We start from the raw sequence: 10,602 nt of genomic DNA, 5'->3' as shown, positions 1-10,602 counted from the left end.
GGAAGAGATCCTTGCCCGTGACCGCCCCAGTCCACTTCTTGAGATCGCCCTGTATCCCAGACTCGAGCATGAAGACCTTCTGAGCTGCAAAGTATACATGTGTCGCACTGAGCGTCTTCCCTGTCTCCACCGTTGGCGGCGCGGTCGCTTGCGCGGGCACTGCCTTCGTGATCCCTTCCAGGATCCAGTTGGTGAATTCCAGCGTAGCCTGCACGACTTGGCGCTCATTTGGGTCCCAGTCGGCGGGAAGATTGTCGGAGCGGTTGAAGACGGAAGATTCAGCGCTGCGCAGGAGGTCGTCCAGAGGCAATAGAGGCCAGTCTAAACGCAGGGGCAACCCAGAGGCGGGACAGGTCCAGAGAGGCGTGTTGGTGACGGGATCTAGCTCAACGTTTACTTCCTCTTTGGCGGAGGCCTTTCCGTCGCCTTCCTCTGTATCGCCTTCTTCTGACACGTCTTTGCTTTTGGCATCGAAGCGATGCGTGCTGCGAGGAGGCGGGCGTAAAGACATGGTCCTCTTCAAGTGCTCCGGGCGCGTCTGGCTTGGTGGGTGCATAAGGAGACGCTGCGACTCGAGATTGGGATTAGGTCGGATGCCGAGACACTCCATGTAGAACGGCTTGAGACAGCCTAGCAAGCTGCCCCGGTCTGTATCACCTCTGGCGGCGGAGAGTAGGCAGGTGTCGATGAGCCTGCAGGCGAAGGACTCTTCTCCAGGCCGTACCGCCGATAGTAGAGCAAGGGTGAACGGAAGGTCAATGTCGCTAGGGCTGTCCTCAAGTAGAGCAACAACAAAGGAGAGGACTTGCTGACGCTGCTCTTGACTTGCAATGGAGAGAGCTTTCATCAGAGACGCACGTTCGCGGAGCTTTTCCTGACCGATTCGTCTGACTGTGTGCTCGAGCTCAGAAGTGCTTGTCACCGCGGACAGGTGAAGGAGGCGGGCAGCAGCCTCGCAGGAAGTTGCAAAGGACTCTGCAGCCCGGGCTCCGTCATCATTATCGTCGTCAGCATCGGCATCGGCCTGGTATGCACTGAAACCGCTCTGCACCTGGGCTACGAAGTCATCACTAGCCTCGGCAAAGGTTCTGCCGATCTGCTCAATCACGCTCATTCGACTCTCCGGCGCATTGCGCATAGCACCCTCTAGCCAAGCTTCAAGATGACTCAAGACCCCACAGAGCGGTCTAGCCTGGCTACTCGATCCATCGGAACGACTGCTGCTCAGCGCGGATAGAGCATCGAGACTGAGCTCGATCCATCCCTCTGCCTGGCTCCAGGTCACCTCGTGCTCAGGCGTCGTCTGGTGAGGATCAGTGGCGCAGACCGTCCACATCGCGAGCAAACGGTAGAATCGCTCCGCCACTTGCTGCTCCTGATACGTGCGCGACGCTGACTTCAGGAACCAAGCGTGGATGGGTTGAAAGACTTCCCACGCCCTCGAGACTAGGCTTGCGTGGAAGCCATATCGGGCCAGATCTAGGAAGATTTGAAGACTTGTAGACAGAAGGTCGTAGCCAATAGACAAAATTTCTTCATCGGCGTCTCCAGATTCTGACAGCGTCCAAGGTGGGACTGCGACGAATCTGAGCAGAACATCGAGCGAACCTGTTTTAACAAGTCGCTCAGCATTGGCCCTTGAAGAACGTACAAGCTGCAGCAGTAGCTCTCCAGCAGCCGGACTCGGCAGAGCGACGCCATGCACCTCGCTGCCGCCTTCGCTGGCAGGCCATCTCATCTTGAGGCCAGTCTGAAGGAGGGTCTCTAGCAGTCTCCCTCTGTCAGCCTGCATGAGCGCCGTGGAGCCTTCAGCGTCTGCTTCGCCTAGCTGCAGCAGTATTTGCAAGATGAGCTCGCGGCTGGCTTTGCGCTCCTCCTCATCTCCTCTCAGTACATTGGCGAAGCCTGAGAATAGACCGCTGTCGATGATACTGCGCGCCGTGGAGATGCCTCTCTTATCCGATGTTGCGTGCGAGGGCTCGCTCAGAGGAGGCCCGAATAGAAGAGAGATGCGCAACGTACTCAATGCGGCAGATCTAACGCTCCTCTGCCTATCTATGAGCAAGAAGATCGAGATCAGAGCGACATTGCTGTGGAAGTCGACCTTGGATAGCCATGAAGCCACCACACTACCATCTGGTATGACATTAGGCATGAGCTTGAGTCGATTCTCGGTCAGTTCTTTGATTGCGTTCCGGGGCGGATACAACGAACAGACTCGGCTCAAGAGATTCAGAGCTACTGTCCTTTGACTGGGTATAGTGCTTCTGGCCATCAGCAGAAGCGAGCTTGGATTGTAGCCCTCGTTCGATGGGTCATGATGATCGAGGCCGTACTGCGCGTGTGCATGGCCATGATGCGAGTCGACAGGGTGCCTAGGTATAGGCAATGCCTTACCAAGGGAGTCGAAGAAGATCATGTCGGCTTGAGACTTGCGTGTGGGTACTCGCGGCTCTTCCAGGTTCTGGGCAGGGACAGTAGAGGCAGATCGATCCGCTTCTTCTGCGTCAAGCCTCACACTACTGCTCTTAGCAGGCCCAGGTAAGCTCGGGCCAGCCGGAAGAGACGATGCTGACGCTTTTCCGGTCTTCCTCTGTCGCAAGCCCTCGAGCAGATCTTTCCCGAACATTGCTTCGAGATCCTTGACATCCTGCTCAATTTCCTCCTCTTTCATCGCTCTGATCCTCTCACTGTTCTCCTGCGAAATGGACCGCAAGAGCGAAGGCAAGTCGCCTTCGCCAGATTCGGACGAGTCTTCTGCATGCTCCTCACCACCCTGACTGGCAGGTCTAGCTATACTATCTTCCTCTGGTGGCGCTGGACCCGCCCTCTTCTGCTTGACGCTGCCGCCAGGAGGCTTAAGACCTTGCTTCTTCAGCCTGGCTTTCCTGAACGCGCTCATAGGTTTTCCATTCTCATCGAGCCATTCCTCACCCTCTTGGCTGCCCGATATCGCCTCTTCGTCTCTTGCAGCAATCTGAGATGCCTCATCCCGTTTCTTTGTCGAGCTACCAGTGGTGGGTCTGATGATTGGGGGAGCTACGGGCCTACCTGAGCCCGATGGATCTGAAGAAGTCGCCTGAGCCACCCTTCTCTCTGCTGCTTTGATGGCCTTGAACCGAGAGGCTCCAGATGGTACAGAAGCAGCGGAGGTGCTTGGTTCAGCATTTTGTGAACCTGCCTGCCGACGTGGTCGTTCCTGCACAGACGCAACCATGGGCATCCGGGGCACGGCAGGGTAGGAGCCGTTTTGGCCACGTCCATCAGCGTAGTCTTCTCCGTCCAAGGGCAGGCGGAAGCGCCCAGCGGGAACGTCTGCTTCTTCCTCTCCATCCTCAGCTTGACCATGCCCACTTTCTCTGCTGGTGCTCGATCTGCTGGCTTTGAATCGCGAGGGTCCAGGTGACAAAGAAGCTGCAAATGTCTGACCAGGTACCTCCCTCTCCTTTGGCGCTGGCTGGAAGTACCTCACATCTTCCTCCGTGGGCTGGGCAATCCTCACTGTCTTCTTGACTTTGGATTTCTCTGAAGCTGATGGAGACAAAGTTGTTGTCGAAGCCGTCGCATCGCTCGGTCCTTTGCCCTTTCCCTTGCCGCTGCTGAGCGTGGGAGGAGCTACACCTCGAGAGACGTTGGCGGAAGGAGGCCATTCGAGGGCTTCAGCGTCGTAAGTGGCCAAGTCTCGCGCAGACGGTCGGATCTGCTCACGTCCGAATGTAGACGGAGGTGGAGATGAGCCTGACATGGCCCTTGGTAGCATACAAAGCCGGAGAGGACTGCTCTAGACTTCAGGAAGGTGAGCTGAGCGGAAGGAGCAAAAAGTGCGTCTGAGCCAAATTCCGTGTGGAGCTCCCCTTCGCCTCCTCTTCCGTCCATCGCAGCCTTCAGACTCCCGATCTCGCCCATACGCACTGCCTGCCTGACCATCGTCATCGCCTAGGACCTGAATCTACACTTTCAGCGACCTCCCTCCGCTCGTCTCTCGGATTTGAACTTTGGGGAATTCACTCGGCTGACAGCGTTCAGATAGCAATAGGGCCGATCGGAATCGAAACCCAAACCGCCCTCTTCCCGTCATGTCGATGAAGCCTTTGGTCGGCCCTGCTCTCGGTAAGTGGCGACGATGCAGTTGATGCGAACAGGGCAAGAAATTCTGCCGTTGTAGCTTGACGATAGGACGGCAATCAGAACTTCGGCTGACAATCTGAGCGGATCTCGACGTCCCTCCATTCCTGTCCCGGCAGCGAGCTGCTGCACAGTCCTCTCAGTCTTTGGAGTGCTGATGCTCGCAGTGATTGGTCTCGGTGAGTTTCAGCGGCCTTTGTTACATGCTCGACGATCATCCTTATTCTCTGCTAACGATCTCACCCGCATTTCTGGTCACTACAGGCTTTGCAAATCAGTGGGAGGCTTTCGAAGGCTCAAAGAACGACCCGGAGGACTACATGGGAGTGGCAACGGCATGCTACGGAGCAGCACTGGTGTATGCTGCCTTCATCGTGTTTTGTGGAAGTCAGATCTTTGCCAATAGGAGGTACAGCAGGATACAGATCTAAGACGATGGGAAGGGCCGTGGTAGGCCGACCTGTGCCGTGGAGGCGACGGGAGGTCATAGGGCCCATTCTTCATGCTGTGTGGGATTGATATCGTCCCGTTGCGACGTTTAAGGCCTGTAATGACGATCACATACCATTCATCGTCGTCCGTCGTCGTCGATGCTCGCCTTGTATCCACCACCTTGGACGTCCGTGGCGATGACTGCCGGGCCGGAGCGGGGGCAGGGCTGGCTGGATCCACCCGACGGGCGAGTCGCGCCAGGCACTGCGTCTGTGTGGTGTTGGACCCGACGACTGGCCGAGTGCTTCGTGCGCTCCTCGTCTTGCTACTCCTCCTCCCTCTACCCCTCCGTGTCATCATCCAACCATCACTCGTCATCTCTACGCTGCCAGCTCAAGGCCATAGATTCCGTTGCAGTACCAGTCCTTCCGTCCTCTTTCCTCGCTCCTATTTACCTCCCCGTGCTTGATCCCCAGTTGCCTTAGCCGACAATGGTAAGTGGTAGCAAGCAGTCCACAAGACTGAAGCGGCCTTAGCAACAGCAACCTCGACCTCTATATTAATGCATGTCCAACGGACACCTTGCCTTCGCCCGATTGCTCATCTGCGAACAGGACTTGGACGAGCTGTAAGTCAAAGCAATGCTGGAGAAGACCGAACCAAGATGCACCAGACGAGCTGACCTTTGCACTTGACTACTTTGCCCCTCCAAACCTATGCTATCTCCTACACCTCGCTCTCTGATTCTTCATCGACGCTCTCAACACTTCTGCTACTGCTGCTGTGCATCACTGCAAACACGTACGCTATGCTCTCTCGCGTGGTCCCCGACAATGCTCCTCCTTGGCTGCGCTCCACCTCACTGAACAACCTCGACATCGACTTTCAACTGCTGCGAAATCGCCTCCTGCGTTCCTACTCTTCAATCGCCCGTGCGAACGTCGCTCTTTCTGACGACTCTTTTGGCCGATGTAGTGGAAACAAGATCTCGAATCTGACTTTCTACGACCTCAAATCAGCATGGACGTGAGTAGGATTGATCTAAGCGGGGACTCATTGCTACTCCTGCGACTTTTGCTCATAGACCATTGCTGCCTCCTATTCCCACCACAGCCAAGCCAAGAATTATGCTCTCAACATCTCGGACATCGAGGCGAAAGTAAACGAGGCTACCAGTGATGACCCATGGGGAGCCTCCTCGACTCTGATGCAGGAGATTGCAGGAGCCACCCAGAATTTCCAGGACTTCAATGAGATCATGCCGGCCATCTTCCGAAATTTTATGGAGAGGGAGGCTAGGGAATGGAGACAGATCTACAAGTCTCTCACCCTGCTCGAGTACCTCACCAAGCATGGCTCTGAGCGTGTCGTAGACGATGCCAGGGCGCATTTGGGTACGATCAAAATTCTGCGGAACTTCCACTACATCGATGAAGCCGGCAAGGACCAGGGTCTGAATGTGCGCAATCGAGCCAAAGAGCTGTCAGAGCTACTTTCTGACGTAGACCGCATCCGACAAGAACGTCGCAAAGCGCGAGCAAATCGCCAAAAGTATCAAGGCGTCAGCAATTCGGACTTTGTCCCAGGCTCTGGCGGAGGTCGTTATGGAGGCTTTGGTAGTGATAGCTTCAATGCCGGTGGAGGAGCCGTTGGAACTAGTAGTGGAGCTGGCGCATATCCCGGTGGCGCAGCAGCACGGGAGAGCTTCGACGAGTACGATGCCGGTGACGACGACGTTGCAGGTTCTGCCCCCCGACGGTCCACTGCGTCAAGATCATCTGCATCTGTGCAGAGCAGCAGCCGAGGAGCGGCAGCCCCGCCAAAGAAGAAGGCGCCCGAGGCCAAAGTAGCGGACCTCTTCAGCTTCGATGATGACGAGCCAGCTGCTGCTCCCGCTGCTCCGCAGACTGCAGACGCCTTCGGCGATGACTTCGACGAGTGAGTACTAAAGAAAGGCTCAGGCGCTCGGTAGACTGCTTACTGATACCGTCGCGTCACTCGCCTCTGCTTCATCAGCTTCCAAGGCGCTCCTTCCGCAGCTCCTGCCAAGCAAGCAGCGTCGAGAGCCGCTCCACCTCCTGCCCCGAAGGCATCGGGAGGGGACATTTTCGACTTCCTAGGTGGAGACAACGGCAGCAGCAGCTCGGCTCCTACCAGCTCCGTCACGTCTCCTTCTGCTCGCCCTTCGACAAGCAGCGTCCTCTCGCCTTCCTCTCTCCGACCCACAATGCAAACCGCGTCTTCTAGTGCATCCCTGCCTGCAGCCCAAGCCACCCTTCCCTCACAGCAAGGCGCTCGTCCCTCAACATCCAGCAAACCAGCGACCTCGTCTGGTCTTTCGGGTTTCGACGATCTCTGGGCCTCGAGCGCAGGGTCATCCAAACGCTCAGCTGCTGGAAACGGTAAGAAGACAATGGCCGATCTGGCCAAGGAGAAGACCGGAGCTGGCGTTTGGGGAGGTGGAGCATCCTCCGGTGGCGCACAACAGCAGCAGCAGCAAAAGAAGGACGTCTTTGACTTCCTGTGACGTGTTCGTCGGATGGCGATCGTAGTTCCCATCGATTCGCCTGACCTCTTCTCGCCGGCCCGCTCCCTGTGTCCTTGTCGCTCTCGTTTCTCGTCCTCAACTACAATTTATTGCTCGTGCAATGAACCGATCCGAATTCGCAGCTCGTTTTCTTGGTGAATGCACCCCTGTCTGTGCGCGATGAGGGCCGGGAGCGGCGGCTGTACCCCTTTCGGGGCTCGGGAAGTGACCACCCCTATCGATGCGCGATGCGCTTGCGCTCTTACAACTCGCGACCCGGGGACCCCTATTTCCATCCGTACGCCGACGCCAAGAACTCAATAAGGTCAAGGCGGTGCATGGTAGCTCCGGTTGGGCAGGAGGAACGTGCCGTGAAGCAGACCTTGATTTGGTCAATTAGGAGTTGGATGTTGGGCGCTGCGTTTGTAGCTCCGGTCGTACGGCAATGAGCTGCCGGGGAGCAGCCTTTCATCAATCAAACCATGAAATGGGAGTGGACGGAAGCAAAAGTGTGGCTCGGATCTCGTCGGAGGTTCGAGCGAAGGCGTAAGATGAGCCGCAAGAGTGGATTGTGGGCGTTTGAGCAGACCCGTCGCACTTGCAGCCGCCGGAATTCAGAGTACAGGAGAACTTTTTGGTCGGGTGTGAATGATGATCCATATTGTATGAGATTTAGGGGTGGAAGCTCGGATCTACTCGAAGCGGGCAAAGCGCAACTCGATAGATGGGAGAAGCGGGTGTGACTAGGATGGTACGACGTTGCTCGGGCTTCAGCACTAGCAGTGTCAATGCTTGGCCCCTCATCTGAGGCAGTGGTACTACCCTTCGAGAAAGAGATATAAGACGGGCATCTAGAATCCGTTCTCAACATTCCTATCCTCACAACACTCTACACTCTCTCACTCCCACTCCCACTCCTACTCCCACTCCTACACACTCCTTCTCTCGACTTCTCACTTACTACCGTCTACCGGTCCAACACATTCTTTACACTCTAATCGCCTCACCTTTTCCACTAATCAGCGCAATGCGTTCCTTCATCTCTACCTCCCTCGTGGCCCTCGCCCTGCACGCTGCAACTATCAGCGCCGCTGTTACCCCCAAGCAGCGTCTCCCCTCGAGCACTGGCGGCTCCCTCATCGATCTCAGTGACTTGACTGCTGACGTCGATGTCCTGAGCCTGGACCAGGTCGTTGGCAAGAAGCACTCCGGTCGCTCTCTGCTCGACCTCAGCGGTCTCAACCTGGACGCTAATGTCCTCAGTAGCTCGACGTCCAGCTCTTCTGGTTCGAACAAGAAGCCGGCCACGAAGTCGTCGGGCGACTCGCTTCTTGATCTGAGCGGCATCAATGTCGACGCCAACGTCCTCAGCACCGAGACCACCACTTCTTCTTCCCAGACGCAGCACAAGAAGCATGCCAAGAAGCACTCCGGTCGCTCTCTGCTGAATCTGAGCGGACTCAACCTGGACGCCAATGTCCTCAGCAGCAGCACGTCGAGCTCCTCTGGCTCGACTAAGAAGCAGGCAACAAAGTCTTCCGGAGACTCGCTCCTCGACCTGAGCGGCATCAATGTTGATGCCAATGTCCTGAGCAGTGAGAAGACCACGACAGCTTCGTCTCCCAAGAAGCACCACAAGAAGCACGGCAAGAAGCACTCTGGCCGCTCTCTTATCGACCTCAGCGGTCTTGACATTGACGCCGACGTCTTGAGCGGTGACATTGAGAGCTTCCCCCATGGCGAAGGCCTCCTGTCCAGTATCCTTCGCCGAGGTGACTTCTCCGACGAGGCCGTTCTCGCCGCCGTTGGCGACTACGCTAAGCGCGAGGTAGCCGTCGTTGGTGATAATTCCCTCTACGTCCGCGCTCTTGGTCTCCAAGCCCGCAGCAGTGACAAGGAGTGCTACAAGGTCTGCACCACTACTACCACTACCAAGACCACCAAGAGCTCGCACGGCCATAAGGCTACCTCTACTGCCGATTGTGATGATGATGGTGACGACACCTCGAGCAAGAAGAGCCACAAGACTACTCACAAGGCTAAGCACTCGGCCACGACTGTCTCTGCCCCGAAGACCCATCACCACAAGGCCACTTCCACCGCCGACTGCGACGACGATGACAATGACAAGCCTTCGACTCATAAGAGCACGATGACCACTCACAAGGCTAAGCACTCGAGCCAGAGCACCGCTGCCACGAACACCCACCATCACAAGGCCACCAGCACCGCTGACTGTGACGATGACGACAACTCTTCGAAGGGCAGCAAGACTACTCACAAGGCCAAGCACACCAAGGCCACCTCGACTGCACCTGCCGCCACTAGCACCTCTGGCCTGACTTGCCCTCCCGGTACCTACCAGGCCACTCGAGCCAAGAGCAGCAAGAGGTCCCTGATCGACGCTTCCAACGTGACCCTCAAGCTGTGCATCCTGGACCTCTTCGGAGATTGCAACCCTACTGACACTGTGCCAACTGCCGACTGCTCGGAGATCTACTGTGCATCCAACGTGACCCAGACTAGCTCGCTCACCACTGCCGACAAGGACTCTGACTCGCTCATCGACCTCAGCGGAGACAACATTCTGCTCGACATTGGAGGTGGACTCCTCAGCCTCCTCGGCCTGATCCTGTAAGAGGCTCTAGCTATATCTGATTTGCTCGCGAATGATTCCGGTCTCTCGTGTCCTCCATTGGCCACATTGTCAGGCTCGCCCTCCCCTCCCCTAATCCTTGTCTATCTTTTACTCTTGGTACACCTTCCCCTCCTGTCTAGATTTCTTCATCACCTTTCTTTCTCATCACTCCTTACTTTTACCATTCACGGTCAATCCATTATACTTTTCACTCTCTTCGGAGCATTGACGATCTGCCAAGATGTACGCCAGACGCGTGCCTGTACGCCCTCTTGACGCCCAAGGGCCCTCCGCATCGCAGGAACGGAAGTGACAAGCTCAGGCACGCGAGTCGTGAGATCCCGTTGCAGAAGAGCAATATTTGTGTCCTCGGCTTCACTGCCAGCCTCGAAAGGTAGGAGAGCGTCAGTGTTCCCCTCTTCATGCATTGCTGACCCTCCGTACTGATATTGAACCCCTTTTGCAGTGTGGGACCTGCCTTGTTATGAGCCACGCGGGGATTTTTAGGGCATGCAAGGGGCCGCCAGGGAGATTTCGCACCTCGGAGCCAGGTCAGCTCTCGGGGCTTTGGCCTCTTCCCCTGCCCCGCGCTACCTCTAGTAAGTTCCGAGGCCCGATGCGAAAGCCGAAGACGGGTAGCATAAGCTCGAGTATCATGGCGTCTGAGGTAGGAGCGCTCTCACGTCGGCGCGGATGATAGCAGACCTCTGCTTTGACAGCTGGTAAGCTCTCAAGGGGTTCTAGGACAAAGGGCGGTGCGGGGGGGGCGTGTAGGCGTGTGATGTTGCGCCACGGGCTGCGACGCGCTCGGCACGTCGGCTGAACCAACACCTGCGTCGTTGCGCATCAGCAAAGGGCAAAAGGCAAATGGCCCACGCAT

General features: G+C 56.6%; 3 protein-coding genes across 3 annotated transcripts; all 3 read left to right on the top strand.

Annotated features, from left to right (window-relative positions):
• Positions 1–4,219: 4,219 nt before the first annotated feature.
• Positions 4,220–4,556, top strand: BCV69DRAFT_243559 (hypothetical protein; the record flags this gene model as incomplete). Its single annotated transcript, XM_025490077.1, has 2 exons — positions 4,220–4,304; positions 4,390–4,556. Coding segments are annotated over 2 exons (252 nt in total), but the record flags the coding sequence as incomplete, so codon positions are not given.
• A 648-nt stretch (positions 4,557–5,204) lies between these two features.
• BCV69DRAFT_7016 (ENTH-domain-containing protein) lies at positions 5,205–7,325 on the top strand. The gene is made up of 3 exons (XM_025495464.1): positions 5,205–5,583; positions 5,671–6,495; positions 6,574–7,325. The coding sequence occupies exons 1-3, from the start codon at positions 5,366–5,368 to the stop codon at positions 7,082–7,084; spliced, it is 1,554 nt and encodes a 517-aa protein (XP_025350825.1). The 5' UTR covers positions 5,205–5,365; the 3' UTR covers positions 7,085–7,325.
• Positions 7,326–8,111: 786 nt separating this feature from the next.
• On the top strand, positions 8,112–9,722 carry BCV69DRAFT_275140 (hypothetical protein; the record flags this gene model as incomplete). The annotated part of the gene is made up of 1 exon (XM_025491063.1): positions 8,112–9,722. The coding sequence occupies one exon, from the start codon at positions 8,112–8,114 to the stop codon at positions 9,720–9,722; it is 1,611 nt and encodes a 536-aa protein (XP_025350824.1).
• Between the last annotated feature and the right edge of the window lie 880 nt (positions 9,723–10,602).

This window comes from Pseudomicrostroma glucosiphilum (genome assembly GCF_003144135.1).
Source record: "Pseudomicrostroma glucosiphilum strain MCA 4718 unplaced genomic scaffold BCV69scaffold_1, whole genome shotgun sequence".
NCBI classification, from domain to species: Eukaryota; Fungi; Basidiomycota; class Exobasidiomycetes; order Microstromatales; family Microstromataceae; genus Microstroma; species Microstroma glucosiphilum.
This window is presented reverse-complemented; position numbering and strand designations above follow the sequence as displayed.